The sequence below is a fragment of the Perognathus longimembris genome, chromosome 23 (genome assembly GCF_023159225.1).
Source record: "Perognathus longimembris pacificus isolate PPM17 chromosome 23, ASM2315922v1, whole genome shotgun sequence".
In the NCBI taxonomy this organism is placed as follows: domain Eukaryota; kingdom Metazoa; phylum Chordata; class Mammalia; order Rodentia; family Heteromyidae; genus Perognathus; species Perognathus longimembris.
In genome coordinates, this window is record NC_063183.1 from 15,228,607 (window position 1) to 15,254,523 (window position 25,917).

The window sequence follows — 25,917 nt, forward strand, 5'->3', positions numbered from 1 at the left end:
ATACCCTTTCCTGGAGTGGATTTTTTTGTTGTTGTTGTTTGTTTTATTTTTTGTTTTTAATAATGGGACTTGGCTTTTTCACTCAGGCTGCTGCTCCTACCACTTGAGCCACACCTCCAGTTCTGCTTTTGCTGTTTAATTGCAGATAAGAATCTCCAAGACGTGTCTGTCTCGTCTGGCTTCACACTACAATCCTCCAGGTCGCAGTCTTCTGAATAGCTAGAATTATAGGCATGGCCACCAGAACCCAGCTTGGAATGAATTCTTAGCTGATTTGTTACGTGCCTGAAGATTCTGGGTGATCTTTTCCTCCTACAAGAAATGATAAGCTTTAACTAATTCTCTGACTTGCAAGGGTGCCAGGCTAAGTACTAAGATTATTGTTGAAGGTCTTTTCTGTATGTTTTCTGACCCTGCTTCTTCTCAGCACTCTGATGTATATATAGTTTTAAGAGTTATGTCAAAGTGTGAAAAAAAACCCAGAAGTTAGCTTTTGAAAAAATATCGTGTTCTTAGTGGTCTTACCAAAACCACATCAAACTCAGTGCTTGCTGCCATTGGAAGCATTCCTAAGCCCCTCCTGGTCCTGGGTGGCAGTACATGTCCACTTGTCCTCTTCTTTCCCCTGCTGGTATGTGCCATTGAGTGTTTGGCCTGGTCATGGTCCAACCCCTCCCATAAATACACATTTCAAGTAGTCTCCTGGAAATGAAAATCAGTGGAATTCATTTGTGTTGTAGTTGTTTTCACATGTATTGGAATCTCTGGAAAGAGACTGTGCACAATGTCTCATGTTTTTGTGAGGTTGAGTGGGTTCAGAGACAAGCTGTTCTTCCCCAATGGAAGATGTTCTTTATCTTTATGAGTTTTAGGAATCAGTTAATGCATTTTTCCCTCAAAAAATGTGCATCACACAACATTTTCCACGATTGTCAACATCTAACCTCTCCTGTACCCATTAACTGCCCAGGCAGTCCTTGCTCAATGTGTCATCCCATTGGAGTCCTGTTTGCTGTAACTGAAAGAGGAGCTACCACCTGTGTGGCCTCACTTCTGAGCCCCCATCCTACAGAGGGGCAAGACTATGTGGCTCACTACTACCATCAGGCCTGTTCCGGGGAGAAACTCATCATCTTGGTGGTTCATTTGAATCAGTATTTTAGACCCTAGTTGAGAGGCTTTAGGTTAGGATATGGATAAGGCCTTGCATCAAAGCCAAAGGCTCAAAGCCAGGCTGTACTCCTATCTATGCTACAGTCAGACATGAAACTGTCATGCCATAAGAATCAACTCTAAAGCCAGGTGCCGGCTGGGAATATGGCCTAGTGGCAAGAGTGCTTGCCTTGTATACATGAAGCCCTGGGTTCAATTCCTCAGCACCACATATATAGAAAACGTCAGAAGTGGCACTGTGGCTCAAGTGGCAGAGTGCTAGCCTTGAGCAAAAAGAAGCCAGGGACAGTGCTCCAGCCCTGAGTTCAAGGCCCCGGACTGGCAAAAAAAGAAAGGCTGGGAATATGGCCTAGTGGCAAGAGTGCTTGCCTCATATACATGAGGCCCTGGGTTCAATTCCCCAGCACCACATATACAGAAAATGGCCAGAAGTGGCCCTGTGGCTCAAGTGGTAGAGTGCTAGCCTTGAGCAAAAAGATGCCAGGGACAGTGCTCAGGCCCTGAGTCCAAGGCCCAGGACTGGCGCGCGCTCACGCTCACACACACACGCGCGCTCACACACACGCACGCGCGCACACACACACACACACACACACACACACACGCGAAAGAAACGAAAGCCAGGTGCCAGTGGCTCATGCTGTAATCCTAGCTTGTCAGGAGGTTGAGATCTGAGAATCACGACTGGAAAAGTCCTTGAGACTTTTATCTCCGTAATCACTGAAACAATAATAACAGAAGTGACACTGTGGCCCTAGTGATAGACTGCTAGCTGTGAACAAAAGGAATTTAGAGACAGCACCCAAGCTGAGTTCAAACGTGGGGCGGGGGGGGAGGGGGGCGCGGGCGGGGTGTTAATTGGAAACAGCAAATAGCTTAACCTTGGCTGGAGTATGGCCCTTGAGTTCTACCTAGTCTTCCAGGAGACAGTTTGGCCTGCCCGGAGATGGGTGATGGGGGGGGGGGGTCCTTTGTGGCCTACATTGGCCTCTTTGGCCTCATTTTATCTAGCCATGCCCCCAGCTTCCCATTTTGCTTTAGTTAGGTTTGAGATTGGGTCTCATTTATGCCACAATTCTCCTATGAATGTTTCCAAGTAGCTGGGGTGACAGGTACATGCTCCCACACTAAACTGGTATTTGAGATGGGTCCTGGGAACTTTTTGCCTGACCTAAACTCAAACAATCTTTCTGATCTTTGTCTTCTGAGTAGGTGGGATAGTAGGTGTGAACCACTGGTACCTGGCTCTTTTTTTTTTTTTTTTTGAGGGAATAGTAGTATTTGGGTTTGAATTTGGATCCTGTACTTGTTAAGCAGGTACTCTACCACTTGAGCTATATACCCTACCCCCTTCTTCTGAGTTATTTGTTTTTAAATTACAATGAAAGGAACTGAGTTGGGAATTAGAAATGTAGTTGTATTTACTCAGTTACCTTTTGCCTTGATTAAAAATCTCCTAAACTACAAAAGTTGAGCTTCATTTGTGGATTTAATCCATGAATTAATGAAGGATTTGTGTTCACTTTAACTCATGCAGCACACACAGGATAAAAGTGATGGCTAGAATGGATTTGCTTTTAGAAAAATGGAAAACATTATCTGTGAAGATGCCATGTTGAAGGAAATCACCTGTGTATGAGAATGGACAAATGAGGGCCTTTTTGGTTATACTATTTTAGTTTTTTGTTTGTTTTGGCCAGTCCTGGGGCTTGAACTCAGGGCCTGAGCACTGTCTCTGGCTTCTTTTTGCTCAAGGCAAACACTACTACTTGAGCCACAGCACCACTTCTGGTTTTTTCTGTATATGTGGTGCTGAGGAATCAAACTCAGGACTTCATGCATGCTAGGCAAGCACTCTACCACTAGGCCTCATTCACAGTCCTAGTTTGGTTTTTATACTGGCATTTCAGCAGAAATGGAGCATAGTTCATTACACATTGATGTGTTTACAGCCTAGACATACATTTATTTATTTATTTGTTTGTTTGTTTGTTTATTTGGCCAGTCCTGGGCCTTGGACTCAGGGCCTGAGCACAGTCCCTGGCTTCTTCCCGCTCAAGGCTAGCACTCTACCACCTGAGCCACAGCGCCCCTTCTGGCCGTTTTCCATATATGTGGTGCTGGGGAATCGAACCAAGAGCTTCATGTGTAGGAGGCAAGCGCTCTTGCCACTAGGCCATATTCCCAGCCCCCAGCCTAGACTTTTAGAGCTGACAAAACCATTTGATCTATCTTACTGATTGAATCTAAAGCAAGGCTGTAAGCTACTCAGAGTAGATGCCCTGGTATGGCAGTTGGTACCCTAGGTAGTGCTTACTTATGTAGAACTTGGTTTGTTGCATGCACACACATGTACTGCTAGAGATTGAAACCAGGGCCGTGTACATGGTAAACATTCTGTCACTGAACTGTATTCTTTTCTTTTTTTTTTGGTCAGTCCTGGGGCTTGGACTCGGCCTGAGCACTGTCCCTGGCTTCTTCTTGCTCAAGGCTAGCACTCTGCCACTTGAGCCACAGCGCCACTTCTGGCCATTTTCTGTATATGTGGTGCTGGGGAATCAAACCTAGGGCCTCATGTATATGAGGCAAGCACTCTTGCCACTAGGCCATATCCCCAGCCTGAACTGTATTCTTAGTCCATGGTGATAACTATGGAAACTCAGCTCTGGAGGTTTTCTCTGTTCCGATAAATGTCAAATCGAACAAGATACCAGAAATATAAAGGCAACCAGTTGAATATTTCAACTTTGGAAAAAAACAGAGGTAGGCAATTCAGACCTTTAGTTTCTCTTTTTTCCTCCCCAGAGGAGTCAGATAAACATCAGGATATTGCATTGGGGATTCTCACACATGTACTTGAGGTTGGAACTGAGAGGACCTAAGGAAACTGGCATGGCTCTGTGGCTGGCCTTGTGGAGGTATAGCCTAGGGTTTCTCTTTCTGAAATTTCTCTTTACTATATATTTTATTTGATTTCACTTTAATGAGGGGGTGGGGAATGGATGTGTACGTGTGTATACGTGTGTGTGTGTGTGTGTGTGTGTGTGTGTGTGTACACCAGTCCTGGGGCTTGAATTCAGGTCCTCGGCACTGTCTCTGAGCTTTTTTGCTCAAAGTTAGTGCTCTATCATTTGAGCCACATCTCCAGTTCTGGCTCTTTGGTGGCTATTGGAGATGAGAGCCTCATAGACTTTCCTGCCTGGCTGGCTACCTGTATATCTATAATTTCAGGCATGAACTACCAGTGCTCATTCCACTTTAATTTTTTTTTAGAAAAGCTTTATTAAGGGAAGTTTCTAATATAATATGTGTAATATTGATATAATATGTGTGACATTAATATGTAGTATTAGAGATTATGTATTTACTGATTACTTATTGGTGTGTGGTTGGCAGTTACCGGCATGCTAACAGTCCCCCTTCATTTCACCTTTCACCACAACTATCTGCCTTGCTAAGTTATTTAAAGCAAATCCCACGTAGTAAAAGCCTTTCAATGCCAGTATTCTTACTGTATGTCTGGAACTAATGGAAACTTGTTCAAATCTGATGGAGAACCTGAAAGAAAGTATTTCTGGAGTAATTGAGGATTAAGTTGAAGGAGTTCCCCATGGTCATTGTCTCTGGAAGGACCTTTTTTTAGGTAGGAGGACCTAGGGCAGGGAGTATGGCTTGGAGGGGTCGGGGTAGGAAGAACACTGCTTCTTCTGGAATGGCATTTAGCATGTATTAGCCTTCTGAACAGCTTGCCTTCTTACAGTTTTTTGTTTGTTTGTTTTGTTTTTTTGCCAGTCCTGGGGCTTAAACTCAGGGCCTGAGCACTGTCCCTGGCTTCTTTTTGCTCACTCTTCCACTTGAGCCACAGTGCCACTTCCGGCCTTTTCTATATATGTGGTACTGAGGAATCTAACCCAGAACTTCATGTATATGAGACGAGCACTTTACCTCTAGGCCATATTCCCAGCCCCCTTCTTACAGTTTTGACTGTGAACTGATTGTAAGCCTTTAATTTATCATTGAAGAGGGTTTCACAGAAAATAATAGTTTTTAATGTCGGTAGATCATGTGAACATTTCTGAGGCCTTTTTATGTATGATCATGTCATGACAGCTAATCATTCCTGTTTTTCTTCCAGATGGGAATGACTGGTAATACAAGTCCATTTGGACAACCCTTTAGTCAAACTGGAGGGCAGCAAATGGGAGCCACTGGAGTGAACCCCCAGTTACCTAGCAAACAAAGCCTGGTTAATAGTTTGCCTGCCTTCCCTACAGACATCAAGAATACTTCAGTCACCAATGTGCCAAATATGGTAAGTTATCCTTGGCTCTCGGTGCTGTAGCCCTGGTGGGTGCTTTGACACACTGATTTCATTGAGCTTGCAGTGAAACTCTGACTAGAAGTCATTGAGTGATAGGAAGAGAATCCACTGACTTGATACATGATTATGTGTGTCTTCATTCTCTCACAGAGAGTTTCGATCTGTAAAACAAGAACTGTCTGTGGACCCATCAGAGATGTTTCTGTGAAAAAGGATCTTTTACGCCTTGAAGTAAAACTCTGTTAATTTAGAATATTGAGGATGATTATTGCCTTCTTCTGTTCATCCTCACTGCATATCCCATCTACTGAATGTATGGTGTTCATGTGGTGTTCAAGCCCTAAAGAGCCAGCTTTTCTTTCCACTGTGCTGTTGCCAGTAGCTAGACTTTGTTTGCCATGCACATATGCCTGCAGTAGTAATTTGGGAAGTCTCAGAGAAAAGCCATAGGATTATGTGGTTTTTTGGTGTGTGTGTGTGTGTGTGTGTACCACTCGTGGGGCTTCAACTCAAGGCCTGGGCACTGTCCCGGAGCTTCTTTTGCTCAAGGCCAGCACTCTGCCACTTGAGCCACAGGCACCACTTCTGGCTTTTCTGTTTATATTGTACTGAGGAATTGAACCCAGGGCTTTATGCATGCTATCAAGCACTCTACCACTAAGCTGCATTCCCAGCCCTAGGATTATGTTTTTAAAAGTTGTTTTCTTTTCCTTTTGTTGTTTTAAAACTTTTCATTTTGAAATATTCAGAGAATTCTTATGTGTTCTTCATTCTGCTTCCTCTGTCTACATCTTCTCTCTAGTAGTTGCACTTATATCAGAACTAAGAGATGAATGTTAACAGTGTTCTGAAGCTGTTGGGAAGTATAGTTGAATTTTTTTGCTCCAATAGTATAGAATCAGAAGATGAAACTAGTGAGATGTCCTTCCTCCTCCAGCAGTACCAAAACCACCAAAGATGTTACTGTTTTGTGTTTTTGTTTTTTGTTTGTTTTTTTTCCCCACTCCTGGGCCTTGGACTCAGGGCCTGAGCACTGTCCCTGGCTTCTTTTTGCTCAAGGTTAGCACTCTGCCACTTGAGCCACAGCGCCACTTCTGGCTGTTTTCTATATATGTGGTGCTGAGGAATCAAATCCAGGGCTTCATGTATATGAGGAAAGCACTCTTGCCACTAGGCTATATGCCCAGCCCCCTGGTTTTGTTTTGTTTTGTTTTGTTTTTTTAATTTCTAATGACACCCCCATACCCCTGGGCTACATACCTTTTTCTACTAGCTTTTTTTTTTTTTTGCCAGTCCTGAGCCACAGAGCCCCTTCTGGCTGTTTTCCATATATGTGGTGCTGGGGAATCGAACTGAGTAGGAGGCAAGCACTCTTGCCACTAGGCCGTACTTCCAGCCCTCTACTAGCTTTTGGTTGCCATGATTGTTCTGACCCTGACAGTTCAGCCCTGAGTTCTGGGAACAGTGCCGGCCTTCAGGGAGTTAGGACCTGGCACCTGTACTGCTTGGTCTTTCTTGCTTTTCCAGTCCTCACTGAGAGGATGATGGTGTGGACACCAGGGCTGGCCAATTTTACCTGTGCCTACTCAGCAACCAAGAGCACATTTAGGCTTTAGAGTAACAGCATTTGATTTTTTTCAATGTGTCTCATGTTTTATACTCAGAGAATCTCTGACTCAGTATTTTTTTTGCTGTTCTCTTTTAAGTTCCTCTTTGGTCCGCATCCTCATCCTCTCCATTACCTACATCTGAGTGAAAGTTCCTCTGTTCCAGGTACCTCTTGCCAGTCTTGAGTGCTGCTCCAGAGGCTTGAACTTCCTGGGAATAATGTGCTCAAAACTGGACAGAGACTTCTTCCTATCCTTGTGATAATAATCCAAAATGTTTTCAGATTTTGACATATGTCCCCTGGGACACAATAGCCCCCCATGGGAACCACTGCTCCAGGGAATAGTTTGGGGAAGCAGTATCAATACTGGCTCATCCTTTGGTCTATCTTCTGGAATCTCACAGGAAATCAAATCAGTCTTCCCACCCAGTTCTCTCAGGATCACAGAAAACTGAAGAAGGCACTTTGTCCACAGGAGCCACACTGCTTTGCTGGGGGTTGCCTCTGTTTTGATGTTCCACATTGGAATATAGGAAGAGGTCCACAGATGCCTTTAGAAGGAAAACTGTGTCTTTTGCATCTTTTTGTTGGTTCTGCAGAGCACAGAGTGGGTTAGGTTCATTTGTGTCTGAATGAATGTTGTCTGGAAGGCAGCATGATCTGAGAACAGTCTTCAGTGACCCACTGGAAGTTGGGCTGGTGGGGAGGTCAGACCAACCAACCCACACAGTGCCAGGCTTCTTTCAAAGTGTATCTGAATCCTGTATTTTACTGTATTTCTGTGGAGCCTCTGGAGAGGCATCATTATAGGTCCCATTTTAGAGATAAGGAAATTGAGGTTTGGAGAGGTCTGGTTTGTAGCATCTTTCTTGCAGACCTCTTTTTAATTACATCCTGATGTCATGCTTTAGCAGCCCCAAGTCTGCTGGGAACACCCCCAACCCGCAGCCTGTGTTTACACAGCCTGTTTGCAATTCGTTGATTGTGTTTGTTATTTTCCTTGAATTTTCTCCTTTATATTTGGCCTCTTGAAATCTGCAGATTTTTGCATGATGAGAAGTAGCTACTGAAAACTAGATCTGTTTCATGGGTCAAAGGAAAACAGAATGGCTTTGACTTATATTTTTCTGTCAATTTGGGGGTAATTTTTGGAAGTCAACTAGACTTGATACCAAACAATTCAGGTCATGACTGATGCTGAATTATCTGATGCTGAGGTTTAGCTTTTCATAGACTAAAGCTGTGTGGTTATGGACTGTGACTCCTCCTGGTCTCTGTAGGATTCCAGTATTGCTAGGTGGCATCGAGAAATGGAAGGGATACAGTTGTTCACTTAATTCATTAATTTGTCATATTTGTTGGACCCTTCCATTTGTCCAGGAATTGGAGTAGAGCCTAGAACATAGGTGTGATTAGAAAATTGCTCAAGAAGCCAGTGGTCAGTGGCTCATACCTGCAATCCTAGCTACTCTGGAGGCTGAGATCTGAGGATCGAGGTTCAAAGCTAACCAGGACAGGAATTGTCTATAAGACTCTTGTCTCCAATTAACCATCAGGAAACCGGAAGTGGTATTTAGATGCTTGTGGATGCCCAAGAAGAGATGGTAGACAAGTGAATGGCTATGTGAGTAGGGCATCAATTGGCCATTTGGGAATCATCAGCGCACAAGACAGACAGTGCAATGACAGCTGTGGGGTAAGATCTAAGCAGAACACTAGACCGACAAGCTAGCTAGGGGTGAGTAGGAAAAGGAGGAGGAGGAGCTGGCAAAGAGGAAAAAAATCACTGGAGAGGGAACCTTGGGATCAGAGAAATTAGTGAGTGCTAAGACCAAGAGATCAGAACATCATCAGAAAGTGCAGGTTAGCCTCAGAAGGACGGTCTTCCACTGATACATGTGTGGAGACCTTGGGATTATCATCTCTGTGGGCACTTCCAACACTGATGCCATTATTCCTGGGTCATGCTGGTGGAATCCCTGGAAGGGATAAACTTTGTTGAAAACACATGGAAGGGATAAACTTTGTTGAAAACACAATCATTCTTGAGGAGATATATCCAAAAGGAAATACACATTTTCCTAAATTTTCAGGTGTATCTCATTGCACTTTATCTTTGACCATCTTATTTGCCATCTCTTACTTTGTACAGATTTTAAGGCTTGTTAGAATTGTTGTCACATAATTATTTCATGATACTCAGATGTACTTTTTCATGAACATCTCACTTCTCAGTCAAATCCTAGATTTAATGACATATAGATACGCTGATTTACTTGTCTCTATTGAGTACCTTAATAAATAAAAGTTCACTGTACAGTTTCTGGGGCAGCTTAATATGGGTGTAAGAATTTTTAAATTACTTTTATTGTTGGAAGAGGAACAGATTTTGTTTGGAGCAGAAATTGGATCTCCTTTATGTAAATTGAATATTTAATATATATCAGCTATCTTTTAAATTTTATTTTCCTCTTTTTTTTTTCCTCCCCCTTGCCAGTCCTGGGGCTTGAACTCAGGGCCTGAGCACTGTCCCTGGCTTCGTTTTTGCTCAAGGCTAGCATTCTACCACTTGAGCCACAGCGCCACTTCTGGCTTTTTTTATATATTAGGTGCTGAGTAATCAAGCCCAGTGCTTCATGTAGGTGAGGCAATCATTCTACCACTAGGCCATATTCCCAGCCCTCAGCTATCTTTGAGGAGTGTTGTATGTGTAGGAATCCATAGTTAGGAGAGTGGGAGCTGGACATTGGTGCCTTGTGCCTGTAATCCACACTACTCAGGAAGCTGAAAGCTGGAGGATCACAGTTTGAAGTCAGCTTGGGCAGAAAAATCCATGAGATTCCTTCTCAAATTAACCAGAAAAATACTAGAGACGTGGCAGAAGTGGTAGAGCACCAGCTATGAGCAAACAAGCCAAGCAAATATGAGTTCTATTAGTTGAAGCACTGTACCAAGGAAAAAAAAAAGTCTAGAGTAGCAATGAGTGGTTGTGTAGTGGCAGTTCCTTCAGAAGAGAAACAATCTGATAACCAGTGGCATTGTCTTGCCAAGCTTTTGAGCTGAATTTTCTGCCACTTTAACAGATTGCTGCTTGGAAGTAAGAAGTCTTTGAGAACTTTTCTCCATCACACAGGCCTCATGTCTAGGTTCTCTCAGAGTTATTTCAGACACACAGTTTATGTGGACTTTTTTAAGAAAAATTAAAATCTGTGTTTAAAACTTCACCATTCTAAAGTTATAATGCAGGAGGTTTACCAGGCATGCTGTTTATTTAAAAGGCCTCATGAGAGCAGTGTTATTACTTGTTTTGATCATGTATCAGAATTCTGAAGTTGAGGTTTTGGACAAACCCCCGGTCAGCAGCTGATCAGTGTTTCAGAGCTGTTCAAACTGGAGAGGGTTGGTTATAGAGTTGTCTTCTGTGTCCTGCCACAATGGGCAGTGACTGATAGCATTTGAGTGGTGAGCCATAGGCGCTGGGTTTTTCAGGGCTGCATGTGAATATTAGTGCTCATGCTGTAGCTGTCGGTTAGCATGTACCTCAGTGATTGGTTTCTCCGGGGCCTCACCTATCTGCCCAATTCAGAATCTCAGTTTTATAGGTATGCAGTCTGTTGTCACTGTGAAACTTCAGATGTATTTGAGGGTGTTTGTGCTCCTAAGCAAAGCCACCTGGCTTTTCTACACGTACATGTTCTGAGTTCTCATAAAGACAAAACAAACCAAGTTCAGAATATGATAGGTACTAGCTGTGTTGTCTTTTCTTTCTGGGTACCACTGCAGAAACAAAGCTGAAGGTATCTCTGGTAAATTGAAGTTCTAAAAGCCTACTAAGTTATTTCTGTTGTTGTTGTTTTTGTTTTTGTTTTTGTTTTTAGTCACAGATGCAAACATCAGTGGGAATTGTACCCACACAAGCAATTGCAACAGGTCCTACTGCAGATCCTGAAAAACGCAAACTGATACAGCAGCAGCTGGTTCTACTGCTTCATGCTCATAAATGTCAGAGACGAGAACAAGCAAATGGAGAGGTTCGGGCCTGCTCTCTCCCGCATTGTCGAACCATGAAAAATGTTTTGAATCATATGACACATTGTCAGGCTGGGAAAGCCTGTCAAGGTAAGTGCTCTTTTCTGAACTAGTGACCATGGTCAGGGTGGAATGTGCCTTTTTTCTTCTTGTGGTCACAGGCTGTGCACCCTTCTGTGCTCTCTGGTATAGCCTAGGACCTGTTGCTTTTGCATCTGACACTTGCCTGCCTGTGGAAGGCTCACCTGCTCAGGAGAAAGGGAATTTGGCCTTCTGATAACTTTGAATTTCTTCTGTATAAGGCTAGAACCTGAGTTCTTTTCCTGTCATGGAAGACTATCTCTTTTTGAGCACTCCTATTTGTAAATGTCTAGATTGTGATTTTCTTTTGGGCAGTGACTAGCACATGCACAGACAGGCACATGCCCTTCTCTGAAACTAGCATCTGTCTTATGGTTGTTCATGGACTCAGCCCAGTAGCTTCCCACTGCTTTGCTTCTCTGCCCTACATCTTGAGGCTGCTCCAATGACAGCAAGTTGTCCTTGGTGACTGGCAGTGACATGGGAGACTGTGCACCGTGTCATCCCTAGGCATATCATGTGCTCCCTTTACCCCTTTTTCCCAGACACCTCAGTTTTACTGAATGGGTGAACTATTCACATGAACAACTGTGCCTTTTCTGTCATCTTTACCTTCTTTCCCTTTATTCTTTCTTGTTTCCTAAACCCTGGAGAAAATCTCTCCCTTGTCTTTCTCTCCCATTGTGTCATTTGTGAGTCCCCAGAGTAATCCTGATCATCACGTTAGTAGGTTGGAACAGGTAAGATTAGACTTTTGAAGATGGTGACTGAGAATAGCCAGCGTCGGTTATCCTCTCCAGTACTTTACCATAAACATCCAAGGTTCTTTCAGAATTCCCACAGACTTCTCATTTGCTTCTCTATCTGTATTTCTTCAACTGAAGGATTTAGATGCTTTCATCTTTAAGTACAATTTAATGTTTTTATTTTAAATAGTGACATTACAGAACTAAATTTGTTTTACTTGTCATTGCAGTTCAGTATTTCAGGTTGAATACTTTTATTTTGTTTGTGGGCTAAACCTTAATCACCCATCATTCATAACATTGGTTCAATGGGAAGATTTTTGTTTGGAGTTTTTGACAGTCAACTTACAAACTTTTTGGAAAGCAGTCTGTAAGTTGAGGATGCCTGTACTGTGTTATGGTTACACTTGTTACCATTTTCTTATGGAATCTGGCATTATAATTTAGGTGTAATTGAAAGTGTGACGATTTGGATAGAAAAATAACATCTCGTTGTTTTTCTGGTCATAGTTGCCCATTGTGCATCTTCACGACAAATCATCTCTCATTGGAAGAACTGCACACGACATGACTGTCCTGTTTGCCTCCCTTTGAAAAATGCCAGTGACAAGCGAAACCAACAAAGTAAGTGAGCACGGGGGCAGAGAAGCTTGGAGATGAGGTTAGAATCTGTTTTAAAGGGGTTACCAGCTGCAAAGGGCAGTGATAAGGTAGTGCAGACAGAAATCCAGGTGCTCAGCCTGTAGAAAACCTGTTAGTAAAGTTGATGGCCATGTTCATGTTGGGCTGTCATTTACCCTCCTTCCTGGCCCCACCTTGCATGCATGCACTTGGAAAGCAGTGCATTAAATAGCTGATAAGAAGATTTTTTTTTTCTTATAGTTATCAAGTATGAGGAGTTGAATGCTGTGTCACTTACAGTGGCAGTGATACGGGGAGGTGGAACAGTACTTCTTTTCAAATTAGACACCCCTTCCCCAAGCAAATTGTGAAGGCTCTATCGGTTAGGTTGGTCAGTGTAAGATTCCCACATAGAGAGATACTTGTGCACTTGCTTCCTCCTACTCAGATGCAGTTCCCAGACTTGTTAGTAGAACTAACAGTTTGTTCAGCTTCAATCAAGAGTCTCTGCTCCAGGACTGGCACATCCTCTCATCCCCATTGTTTTCTTGTCTTCTGAGTCATCTGTGTAACCCTTAGAATGATCTGTTCTATGCCAATCTCCGTTCATTTTGGAGGCCCCCATGGGTCCCTACCATTTGTAGGCATCAAACAATAAGAAAACTGAACATTTCTTGCCACTTTTAAGGCCCTTTTCTATCATCTCAGCCGTCTTTGTGGACGTGTTTGTCATTTAGACAGCTAGGAAGTGCCCTTTGGGGTCATGGCACAGTCTTCCTCATCTTCTTCCATCTCATCTGTGCCATCTTGTGTTCTAAGTTTACATTCCTCATATTTCTGGATCACCATCCTCAGGGTCCCCACCTGCAGCCTTAGGAACACATGCTGCTTTCATCCTGGCTGGCTGTGAGTTGGCACAGGGGAGATGGGGGGCTCTCTGATTTGAGAAGGCCATGGAGTGGAGTGCCATTGCTGGCTACACAGTCTCCTCTTATCAAGTCTGGCTCCCCTCCCTTGAAGCTGTCACTTGGGAGCTACCCTTGTCTGTATAGAGAGAAATCTGGGGTATTGGGGTCTTTTACCCTTCCTCCCTACATAGGAGTCCCAGTAAGTTTCTTTTGGGCAGTACTGAGTTTTGACCTCAGAGCCTCATGCTTCAAGGCAGGCACTACCACATGAGCCACACTCCCACATCACAGTAAGTGTCTTTTAAAACTCAGTTTCCTGATTCAGTTATATTATTCTTTGACCAAAATTAGTATTTTTAGTACATACATTTCCCCAGACATCTTTTATATAAATAAAGTGAAGTTCTAGAAGATTAACTCTTCTGGAGCCAGTTTATTTGGGATGATAATAGTTCTAGTGACATAATGACGACTTTCCCCCTAAATTACTGTAAAAATTTAAAAGTATAACATATGGTAGTAGTTTAATGTATTGTAATTTCATTGTCAAATTTGTACTTGTACAAGATTAGTTTCTTCAATAATAAGCTAGGATGTTAGTCTTTTAACTTGAGAGTGTGATTCTTTTGGGGTCTTTTGTGATTGATATATATTGCTAGGACAATTCTAAACTTTTGTGATTTCTCTTTTTAAAAAATACTTAAGCTGGGCACTATTGGCTCACACCTATAATCCTAGCTACCCAGAAAGCTGAGATCTGAGAATTGCAGTTTGAAGCTTGCCTGGGCAGGAAAGTTTGTGAGATTCTTATTTCCAAATAAACTACCAAAAAAGCTGGAATTGGAACTATAGCTTAAATGGTAGAGTGTTAACCTTGACAAAATGAAGCTCAGGAACAGGGCCCAGGTCTTGAGTTCAAGTCCTAGTACTGGCCCCCCCCCCCCAAAAAAAAAATGAAGACAAGAAATGTATGTGGTTTGTTTTTCTTAACATCTTTATAACTGCCTGAGTGTTAAGAAAAGTGATTTGATGCATGCCCTCTTAAGTGGTAAACCACAGTCTCTCTGCTAGTCATACTGTGAAGTGTTTCCAGGATGATTTGATAATAATGTTACAGAGAAGGCTCATGTGTACTCTGAGAAAGGTTTTGGTAATTTTTTTTTAATAAGAAAAATGAAATTCTATCTCTGTCTCTTTTTCTCTCTGTGTCTCTGTTTTGTTTTTGTCTGTTTGCCAGTCCTGGGACTTGCACTATCCCTGAGCTTCTTTTGCTGAAGGCTAGCACTCTAACTTGAGCCACAGTGCTGTTTCTGACCTTTTTCTGTTTCTGTGGTACTGATGAATCAAACCTAGAGCTTTACACCTTCTAGGCAAACACTCTACCACTCAGCCACCTTCCCAGCCCCTGTTGTTTGTTTTATTATGCCAGTGCTGGGTATTAAACTCCAGGGTTTGTGCTCTTAATTGGCTTTTTTTTTTTTTTTTTTTTTTTGCGCTCAAGGTTGGAGCTCTACCTCTTGAGCCACCTTCACTTCTAACTTTTTGCTGGTTAATTAAAGATAAGAGTGTCACAGACTTTTCTGCCCAGTTTGAGTTCAAACTGTGATCCTCAAATCTTGCATCTTGGGTAGCTAGGGTTAATGACAAGAGCAAAAGGTCTGACAGCTCCTTTTAAATGTTTCAACTGCTTTTTTATTTTTTTGGCCAGTCCTGGAGCATGGACTTAAGGTCTAAGCCCTGTCCCTGGCTTCTTTTTGCTCAAGGCTAGCACTCTACCACTTGAGCCACAGCATCATGTCTGGCTTTTTCTGTTTTCTGTGGTGCTGAGGAATCAAATCCAGGGCTTCATGCATGCAAGGCAAACAATCTCCTGCTAAGTCATATTCCCAGTCTCCCTCAGCCCCCCTCTTTTTTTAATGCTGATATTGGAGGCATGGACTAGGGCCTTGTCTTCCATTTGGCGTTTCCTACTCTAGCTGGTACTCTTAGTACTTGAGCCATGTTTCCAGTCTAGCTTTTCCTCTAGTTAATTGATGTTAAGAGTCTCCTGGACTCCCACTCCCTCTCCCTCTCCCTCTCCCTCTCCCTCTCCCTCTCCCTCTCCCTCTCCCTCTCCCTCTCCCTCTCCCTCTCCCTCTCCCTCTCCCTCTTGCTCTCTCTCCCCCCTCTCCACTCTCTCTTCCCTCTCCCCTCTCTCCCCTCTCTCCCCTCTCTGTCTCTCCGTCTCTCCCCCTTCTCTCCTCTGTCTCTCCTCTTCCTCTCTCTCTCCCCCTCTCTCCTCCCTCTTTCCCCCTTCTCTCTCCTCTCCCCCCTCATCTCCCCTCTCTCCACTCTCTTCTCTCTCCCCACTCTCTCCCCTCCCTCTCCCTTCTCTCTTCCCCTCCCTCTCTCCCCCTGGGCCCCCCCCCCCCCATGCCCAGCTTATACCATGGTGAGATCCTGTCTCCGAAAACCAACAAGAAACTGAGACGATGTCTCACTGAAAGGATCTAATGAAGTCAGCGCTTTTGGCAGTCCTTGGGAGGAAAACAAGCATGTGCCTGGACTACTTCATGGAGAAAGATGGGGCTGGATAGAGCTCAACTGATACACAATAGCTATGGAAGAGCATTTTAGACAGCAGTAACATTTTGGCATAACACATAGCCTGTAAGGAGTGGATCTGATTGGACTCAGAGATAACCTGTGCAAGTTAGGTAGGCTGAAGTGAGCTTCTAAAGCTGCTGAAGCCCACCTGCACCTGCTGTGAGCACTAGGCACTAGGCCAGCACACGTCAGCTTTTTGGCATGACTTTATCTCATGTACACTTCATTGGTGGCACACATCCCATTATTTTAACTTCTGTAATTGAAGTTAAAGTACTATTGAGACAATCTCCCAAATCACCTTTTTTTTTTTTTTTTACCGGTCCTGGGTCTTGGACTCAGGGCCTGAGCACTGTCCCTGGCTTGTTTTTGCTCAAGGCTAGCACTCTGCCACTTGAGCCACAGCGCCACTTCTGGCTGTTTTCTATATATGTGGTGCTGAGGAATCAAACCCAGGGCTTCATGTATACGAGGAAAGCACTCTTGCCACTAGACCGTATCCCCAGCCGCCCAAATCACCTTTGTTGCTAAGCTGATGTTCTTTAACATAAAACTCAAAAATGGTTGAGATTTTGATTTGAGGTTTGAAAACTTCAATTGTTTTCTACATGCTCTGTGGTCACTGATCCTGAGTTAAGCATCTTTCATAGACATACTCAGTTGTTGAAATTTTAGAATTTTTTGGCCTTCTGTCCTGGTATCTGTGTGGCATGTGCCCAAGTTGCCCTACTAGAACCACACAGTGGAGTACTCTGCCTGCATGGGTGATTCTAGATAGTTTGTTAGAAATATAGACATTTGGGCCTTACCCTTCTGCATTTTAATTTACATTGTTAACATTCTAGGGTATTTGGTGTGCACATTAACATTTGAAATGGGCTGCTCAGGATGCTTACAAGGATCTCCAAGGGAGACCATAGGTTTCCCAGTTCTGAGTCCCACAAGTAGCAGTGCTTCAGAGTCATCTCTAGTGTAGATTCAAGCTTAGCCATAGTATGAGCCCTCACGACTATTCAGCAGTCCTCCCTCTAATCTGTTGTTTTAATACTTTGCTTGCTTTTCTGTAAAAATCTAAGGAATGAGTAGAATAGCTTCCTGTCTACTTTGTGATGTGTCTCCTACAACCCTGACAAAGCTTTACTGTTTAAATTGACTTTCCATATCTACTCTAAAGTCCAGTTTTATTGAGAATGATTAGATATTTCTGATTGATATTTCTGGTTGATTGCTTATAGTTAACCACATATACTATATAGCTCAGTAGACCAGTCTTTGTGCTCACTAAGGAAGGACTGGGGACTGCCTTACCCCTCCAAAAAGAATGGCAGGTGAGGCTGGGTAGGCGTGTTCACATTTCTAATCCTAGCTATGGGAAGTGGAGATGACAACTGTGTTTCTAGGCCCACTAAAAGGCCTGGTCAAGCAGGAGAGCACCTATAAGACAAGTGTAAACAACTCAAGTACCACCAAAGGGGGAAAAGAAAATGAAACAAAGAATGGCAGGTGAATTCTAGAAAGAATCCACAATAATAAACTTGGCCTTCTATTTCATAAACCATGGGCTCCTGCTTTTCCTGCAATAGAAGGGGAATGGTGAGGTAGAGAGAGTGTTGGATTTCTTTAAAGAAGCAAGTAAGCCAAGCACTGGTGGCTTATACCTATGATCCTAGCTTCTCAGGAGACTGAAATTTGAGGACCACAGATCAAAGCTGGCCCAGGTAAGAAAGTCTGAGCTACTTAACCACCAAAAAAACAGAAGTGGTAGTGTGGCTCAACTGGTAGACCAAGCACCAGCCTTGAACCAAAAAAGCTGAGACACCTTAAACCCTAGTACCAGTACAAAAGAAAAAGGAATCTAAAAACAAAAAAGGCAAGCAAATATCTGAGTTCAGTTATACCACCTGTTTTGCCAAGGAGAATCCAAACCTGGCATATTAGGACACCTCAGAGTGAGATATTATGTCCTATAGGCTGGTGACAAATGAATCACAGCAGTAACCCTCAGAAAGGAAAAGAAGTATTAAAATGATAAAAGGACCAAGAAGATCTACCTTGGTAATTGTTGAACAACTGGTGAATGTAGAACTGTTTCTTAGGATGCACGTAGTTTGAGACACTGCCGTCTTAAGTACTCTGTTCTTGTTTAGCCCCAAGGCACTTTTTCTGTCAGTTGGGGAGGGATAGTGACTACACTAAATGGGTCCAAATTTCCTGGACTCTATTTAGTCCACGTGGCAAGTGGTCTCACACAGATTTCTACCTAAGTTGATTAAAAGAAAATTAGTTTACATTAGTTATACAGAGTGAGGTTTCATTGTTCTATCGCTACAAGAGTTTTGTTGTTGTTTTGATCAGTTATGGGGCTTGAACTCTGAGCCTGGGCACTATGCTGCGCTTTTCAGTGCAAGCACTCTACCACTTGAGCCACAGTGTCATTTCCAGTTTTCTGGTAGATTAAGAGCCTCACAGACTTTCCTGCCTGGGCTGGCTTTGAACCTTGATCCTCAGATCTCAGCCTCCTGAATAGCTAGAATTACAGGTGTGTGCCACTAGTGCCTGATTTCTACAAGAGTTTACAATGTGTTATATATCACCCCTGTCAATCAACCATGGTTTCCACAGTACAAGTCCTTGTGCTCTTCTAGGTGTTAGTGCTGTTTCATCTTGTAGCATTCATATGGATCTTACAATAAATAGGCTATGCTTTCATGTCAATCTGCTGTTTATAATTTATTTTCCTTGCTTCTGAATTGTTAGAAATGCCCAGCTCTGAACATCCACTTATATGACAGTTTAAAAATAATGTATACATAGTGTTGATAATGAGGTCTCAACAGCTGCAGGGTAAGCCTTTTGTGAGTGAGGTACTGGTTACCCTGTAAGCGGCCTTGGGTTAAGAATGGCATTCACGGGCTGGGAATATGGCCTAGTGGCAAGAGTGCTTGGCTTGTATACATGAAGCCCTGGGTTCAATTCCCCAGCACCACATATACAGAAAACATCCAGAAGTGGCACTGTGGCTCAAGTGGCAGAGTGCTAGCCTTGAGCAAAAAAAGAAGCCAGGGACAGTGCTCAGGCCCTGAGTTCAAGCCCCAGGACTGGCAAAAAAAAAAAAAAAAAAAGAATGGCATTCACTATAAGCTACTAAATTAATGTCACTTGGGGAAGTGTAGATGAAAGAATATAGAATTGTAAAGCACATCTATTACTCAGAGAGGGAAGGCCACAGACACTCCGCTTCTGGCTTTTTCTGTGTACGTGTACTGAGGAATCAAACCCAAGGCTTCATGCATGCTAGGGAAACACTCTACCACTAAGCCACACTCCCAGCCTAGTGTTCTTTCTTATACCACAAGGTGATAGAAAAGTAAATTATCCTGGGATTGGAGTATAGTTCTGTGGTAGAACAGTTGCTCATTAAGTATGAGGCCCTGCATTCTGTCCCCAGCACTCTTTTTAAAGTGTCATTAGGGGGCTTGGAATGTGGCTAAGCGGTAGAATGTTTGCCTAGCATGCATGAAGCCCTGGGTTCGATTCCTCAGCACCACATAAACAGAAAAGGCCGGAATTGGCGCTGTGGCTCAAGTGTTACAGTCTTAGCCTTGAGTAAAAAGAAGCCAGAGACAGTGCTCAGGCCCTGAGTTCAAGCCCTAAGACTGGTTTAAAAAAAAAAAAGTATCATTAGTACTTAAAAATTTTTATGTGTTTTCAGGAGAACGATAGGAGATGTTTAAAGTTTCAGGGACTATTAACTATGAGATAAAACACTCTAAAATATGTACAACTATTTTATCTACATATTTATTATAAGGTTTGCCTTGGGAATTGCTTTTCATTTATAATAAATATGGTACATGGTGTGTGTAATTATGTCTAATTAGCATTAATATGCTTGAGTTCTGAATATTGTTATCAGAAAAGGTAATACTATGGAATGAGTACTGAAAATTTTTCCCACATTTCAGTTTAATTGAGTTGCTCTGAAAAAAACTTGAATTATTTATTAAAGTTGGACTGATATGTTAATGTTATACATACTGTTATACATAATGGTTTGAATTTTTAAAAAAGACTCTTAGTGATAGTATTTCTCCTGTCAAAAAAGTTATATGTGGGCTGGGGATATGGCCTAGTGGCAAGTGTGCTCGCCTCGTATACATGAAGCCCTGGGTTCGATTCCCCAGCACCACATATACAGAAAATGGCCAGAAGTGGCGCTGTGGCTCAAGTGGCAGAGTGCTAGCCTTGAGCAAAAGGAAGCCAGGGACAGTGCTCAGCCCCTGAGTCCAAGGCCCAGGACTGGCCAAAAAAAAAAGTTATATGTTATAGTTAGAGATAAAATATATCTGGATATGATAACTTATACAGGACTCTTGGTGTTCACTTACAGACTAAAGGAGGAGGGGAGGAACCCAAAGGTGTAACTCCTCTGAATATTTATTAGTCTTATCTATCTATCTATCTATCTATCTATCTATCTATCTATCTATTTTTGTCAGTTATGGGGCTTGAACTCTGTGCCTGGACACTTTCCCTGAGCTCTTCAACTCAAGGCTAGCACCCTAGCATTTGAGCCACAGCACTACTTCTGGTTTTCTGCTGGTTAACTGGAGATAAGAATCTCACAGACTTCCTGCCTGGACTGGCTTTGAACTGCTGTCCTGAGATCTCAGCCTCCTGATTAAGTAGGATTATAGGCATGAACCACTAGTACCTGGTATGAGACTCCTATCTCCAATATACTACTAAAAAGTCAGAAGTGGAGTTGTGGCTCAAGTGGTAGAGCATTAGCTCTGGGTTCAAAAGCTCAGGGACAATACTGGCATGTGTGTACATACTCATACACACACAATATGACAGAGTGCTACTATGCTTAATGAGGACATGTATGTATGTGTATGTAACTTGAAATGACAAGGAAATGGAAGTTTTAGTTATCGGTCAGTTAATTTGGAAGCCATTTGAAATGGAATTCCCTATGTCTAAGTGAGTTTTTCTTTTAGTCAGCTAGCCAGTTAGCCAGCTATGTGGGACAGCTACTCTGTACTTCACTTGTGGGCTTCAGTACAGGTGGCTCATGATGGCTGCATGAGAAGGATCTAGGTTCTGAATAGCAGCAATTCTGAGATGATTCCTGAATGAGTGAAAACCTATATAGAATCTTCAGCCCTTATTCCAACTCTTAAATTTTTGCGGGTTTATAGTCAGTCAAGTATTGTAGGTCTTTTGTCTTTCTTTTTCTTAAAAAAAAAAAAATGTTGTGCTGTACTGTAGCTTGAACTGAACTCAAGGCTTCATACTCCTTGTTTTGGTTGCTCACAGCTGACTACCACTTAGGCCATGCCTCCTGCTCAGCTTTTTTGTTCATTAGATAGTGTTTTTTGTGCCTAGGCTAGCTTTGAACTGTGATTAAAAGCATGAGCCACTAGTGCTCAGCAAGTATAGTATTGCTTGAACAGCTTCAATAAGGAGAGAGCCTGCTGTGATGCTGCATAGGAAGTATATCTTTTTTATTTAACTGCTAGAGGGTACATGCCTATAATCTGAGTACTCAAGATCTTGAGACAGTCATCCAGGATAGTGTGCGTTATGTACTGAAATGCTGACTCAGGAAAAATTATTTAAGGGATTAAATTGTAGTTTTATTAATAAACGCTTGGTTTACTAGGTGTCATCTCTGCTAATCCTAGAGTTACATATGCAGGTGGGCAGGGAAGAAGGGTCAGGGTAGGAAAGTATAGAAAGGCTCCTTATTTCATCTCAGAGATGGCTGCTGACCCCAAAGAATTAAATACTTTGCTTTGTTATACATTTACCACTCCCTGGAAGTTGGCTTCTTAGAAGCCTAGCTTATAATACATACTGGTTTTTATTTAATGATCTATATTCCTTTTTTTAAAATAGCCTTTTGTTCTTCCAAAAAGAGTAGATAGATAAGGTCCTTTCAGCTTAGCTCCTTGATAGTTTTGTTTCAGTGTTTTATGATGTACTTGCAAGGTCTCTTATAAGATTGTATTTGCTTCTTCGTTTTAAAATCACTTGTGAGCTTCTCCCTTTTACTTATCATTTTTGCATGTCTGTTTGTTTGTTATTCTAGCCATCCTGGGGTCTCCAGCTAGTGGAATTCAAAATACAATTGGTTCTGTTGGGACAGGGCAACAGAATGCCACTTCTTTAAGTAACCCAAATCCTATAGACCCCAGCTCCATGCAGCGGGCCTATGCTGCTCTTGGACTCCCCTACATGAACCAGCCCCAGACGCAGCTGCAGCCTCAGGTTCCTGGCCAGCAACCAGCACAGCCTCCAGCCCACCAGCAGATGAGGACTCTCAACCCCCTGGGTAGGTTGAAGAATGACAGCTTTTACTGGAACCCAAGGCTGTTTTCAGTTCTTGTTTTTACTTAAGAGTCAGTAACTGAAAGGACAAACTCAAGTGTCCGGTACAAGGAAGATGCCCAAGCTTGTAGAAAGAACACGATTTTCAAGTGAAACAGCGTTTAACTGTCTGCTGTGCTGCTTCTGTCTAGGTAGTTTTCACAAAGGACATCCATGTGGTTCAGAAGGCAAACTCTCCACAAAGTAGAATTAGGCTGTACCATAATTGCATGAACTGATAAGTAGACTGTTTGATGAGGAATTGGTAGGTATCTGCGGGTTCCTGGCACATCTTGATTGTCGTCCACTCACCATTGCAAGTAGCAGGTCTGACTCAAGCTTGTCAACAGGATTGTCAGAAACCTTCCCATGGTATACCTTCTGAATAGATTGGCATTTCCGCTTGTTACACCAGACCATCATTTTTGAGCCTCAGACCACTTGCTCACACATCTCCACAATTTTTTACATTCTTGCATATTGTTTTAGTCTGTTTCTTTGAGTAGGCATAGTCCTTAATGCCTCAGGTGTACATTACGTTGAGTAGTACTATCTGTAAAGTCAGGGCAAATAATGCTCTTGCCTAGCATGCACGAAGCCCCAAGTCTGATCCTAGCTCTGCCAACTAAACACATTGAAACTAAAATTAAAATCATACATGTGTTGCTTTTTGAAAAACAACTGCCTAATAACTGTCAAAATGCTGGCCAGGAGAATGGGCTGGAGCCCTAAGTAGCCAGGTTATGTCTGACTCTGCCCCTATTGATAGGATAATTTTGGGCAATACTATTAACTTTGAGTTACAACTTCTTCTTACTTTAATATGAAGAGTATAGGCTGGCTGGCCTTCTATATATGTATATGTATGTGTATATATATATAATATGTACACGTATATATTTTACAGTAGCATTGACTTTTATTCACTCATGTTAAGTCACCTGAAATGATACTTGCTGCATTTCAATGCTTGTTAATATAAATGGCTGAACAAATGCATTTTCATGGATGCCCAATATCTCACGGTTAAGTCGATTCAACACACCCTCATGACAGCTCACACACCAACAGTACTTTATTTTGTGAATTGTAACCCACTATCATTCCCCCACCCGACCCCAAACTCCCAAGTGTACATGATGAAGAGAAGCTTCAGATAGGGGATATACTTGGAAAATAATTGAGTTCCATGTACATGTTCCGGAACTGCTGGTCCCAAGTCCATTTATGAACTCCAGGGCTGGTAGTATCATGTGCAGCATATTAAAGCTACACTGTTTAAATAGCTTATTAAGTCTGCATAAATCAGGTTAAACAAGATATTGACCTGAACAGACTGTGCACTTTAACTGAACATGGCAAAATATTCATTCTTTGATTTTTTTTTTTTAGGGGGGGGGGTCGGTCATGGGGCTTGAACTCTGGGCCTGGGTGCTGTCCCTGAGCTCTTCAGCTCAAAGTTAGCACTCTACCACTTGAGCCACAGCACCATTTACAGTTTTCTGATGGTTAATTGGAGATGAGTCTAACAGACTTTCCTGCCAAGGCTGGCTTTGAACCACGATCCTCAGATCTCAGCCTCCTGAGTAGCTAGGATTAGAAGCGTGAGCCACCAGCTCACTCTTTGCCTTGTTTTTTTTTTTTTTTTTTTTTTTTTGGTCTTTAATAGTTGTTGTTACCCCCCTCCCCCCCCCCCTTCCCAGAGCCGAGGACCAAATTCAGGGCCTTGTGCTTGCCAGACAGATGCTCTCTGGCTGAGCTAATAAATCCCCAGCCCCTTAGCTCACTCTTTTTTTTTTTTTTTCCCCCGAAATGCAAAAGCAAGGCAAGACTTTATTCAAGCGGGGCCGCGGCCTGGGCCTTGTCCTACCCACCGACACAGTGGAGGTTAGGAGGCAGCCTCGAGCTGTGATTACACAGGCCTTAGTTCACTCTTTGAACGTTGCATCATCATTTGATGACAAGCAATGAAGCATATCCCAACAATATATACACAAAACAGCTTTTCACTTACAAATCACTGTATCTCATACTGATTAATCCAGGCAACTAGCTCATTGATTTATGCAACTTTATTAAAGAAAAATAAGTTACTAGCAGACCTATTAGTTGACCACTCATCCACTAACAACTTGTGTCATTTATTCAGTGCTATAGTAAACAGTATATTGGAAGACAGGTAAACTAATAGCTGTAAGCATCCTAACAATTTAAATGAAAATTACAAAGTGTTTGAGATTCTATTTTGGAATATAAAGGGTGTTTGATTTCCAATTTCCATTCTCTATAGAAAAAGAACAGGTCATTTTCCTTTATTGTCATACATACATCACGGGCTGGGGATATGTCCTAGTGGCAAGAGTGCTTGCCTCTTATTCATGAAGCCCTGGGTTCAATTCCCCAGCACCACATATACAGAAAACGTCCAGAAGTGGTGCTGTGGCTCAAATGGCAGAGTGCTAGCCTTGAGCAAAAAGAAGCCAGGGACAGTGCTCAGGCCCTGAGTCCCAAGCGCCAGGACTGCCCCCCCCCCAAAAAAAAATCTCATTTTCTGTTCTGCTGATGCTATAAATTCAATACCAGTTCTCCAGCCACATCAGTTATGAGCCTAAAGTATACCATGTAACCTCAAACTTGTAACAGTGGAAAGCCTAAACCAGAATGTATGCTGCTAGGATGTTTCCTTTGATGTAACAACTGAGCGTCCATCCCCCTCCTGCTCAGATGGTTTCTTCAGTATGTTAGAGCACTGAGGAATGGTTTTCAATCTCATAACTGAATTAAAAGTTAAGATATTGGTCACATAATACACATGCCACATTTTTAAAAAAATTCTGAATCTTTAGCAACTATTTTCTTGTAACTACCTTACAGTCTCTGAAAGCAGTTATTGTCCAAAACTGGAAGAACTTAAGTCTTCTCAGATGAACATGTGCGTGCATGGAGGGAGGCAAACTAAAAATAAAATTTAAAAAAAGATGAGGTCTGATAGGGGAGCAGCCAGATGAGAAAATAAAAAAGGAACAGTAATTTAAAGTTTATTCCAGTTATAATGGAAGTTGTTCTGACTTTAAGGTAGGATTACATGGCATACTTCTGAGTCCATTCCCAAGATAGTCTCTGTTTTATAGATCCACAATCTCTGGCACTTGTAGGTCATCTGGGTTTGGATCACATAGCAGTGATCAAATAGATAAAAGAACTTGGAAATAGTTAATGTAGGCAATCACAAATGCTACCATTACTGTTAAAATTTGAATGATAAATTCTTTTAATGCAACCTTAGGTGGTTTGAAGGGGAAGTCTGTAGGAAAATGAATTGTCAAAAAGAATATACCACCTTGATAGGGGCTGTCCTTAGGTCCCATAATTGTGGCTTATCAGTGAAACATGTCCTCCCCAACTGGACCTACAGAACATTGTGCTGGAGCATCACAGGCAGGCCAAATCACTAAGTTCCTTATTAAT

At 42.4% G+C, this 25,917-nt stretch overlaps 1 protein-coding gene across 3 annotated transcripts in view; it reads left to right on the top strand.

The window, feature by feature from the left end:
- Positions 1-25,917, top strand: part of LOC125340965 (CREB binding protein) — a 128,988-nt gene that overhangs the window by 54,077 nt on the left and 48,994 nt on the right. For 2 of the 3 annotated variants that reach the window (XM_048332919.1, XM_048332920.1), the window contains exons 3-6: positions 5,309-5,485; positions 10,982-11,222; positions 12,470-12,583; positions 22,172-22,414. In XM_048332919.1, coding sequence (XP_048188876.1) covers positions 5,309-5,485; positions 10,982-11,222; positions 12,470-12,583; positions 22,172-22,414 — 775 coding nt within the window. The remainder of the gene's footprint in view (positions 1-5,308; positions 5,486-10,981; positions 11,223-12,469; positions 12,584-22,171; positions 22,415-25,917) is intronic. The other variant, XM_048332921.1, reaches the window with a different exon arrangement.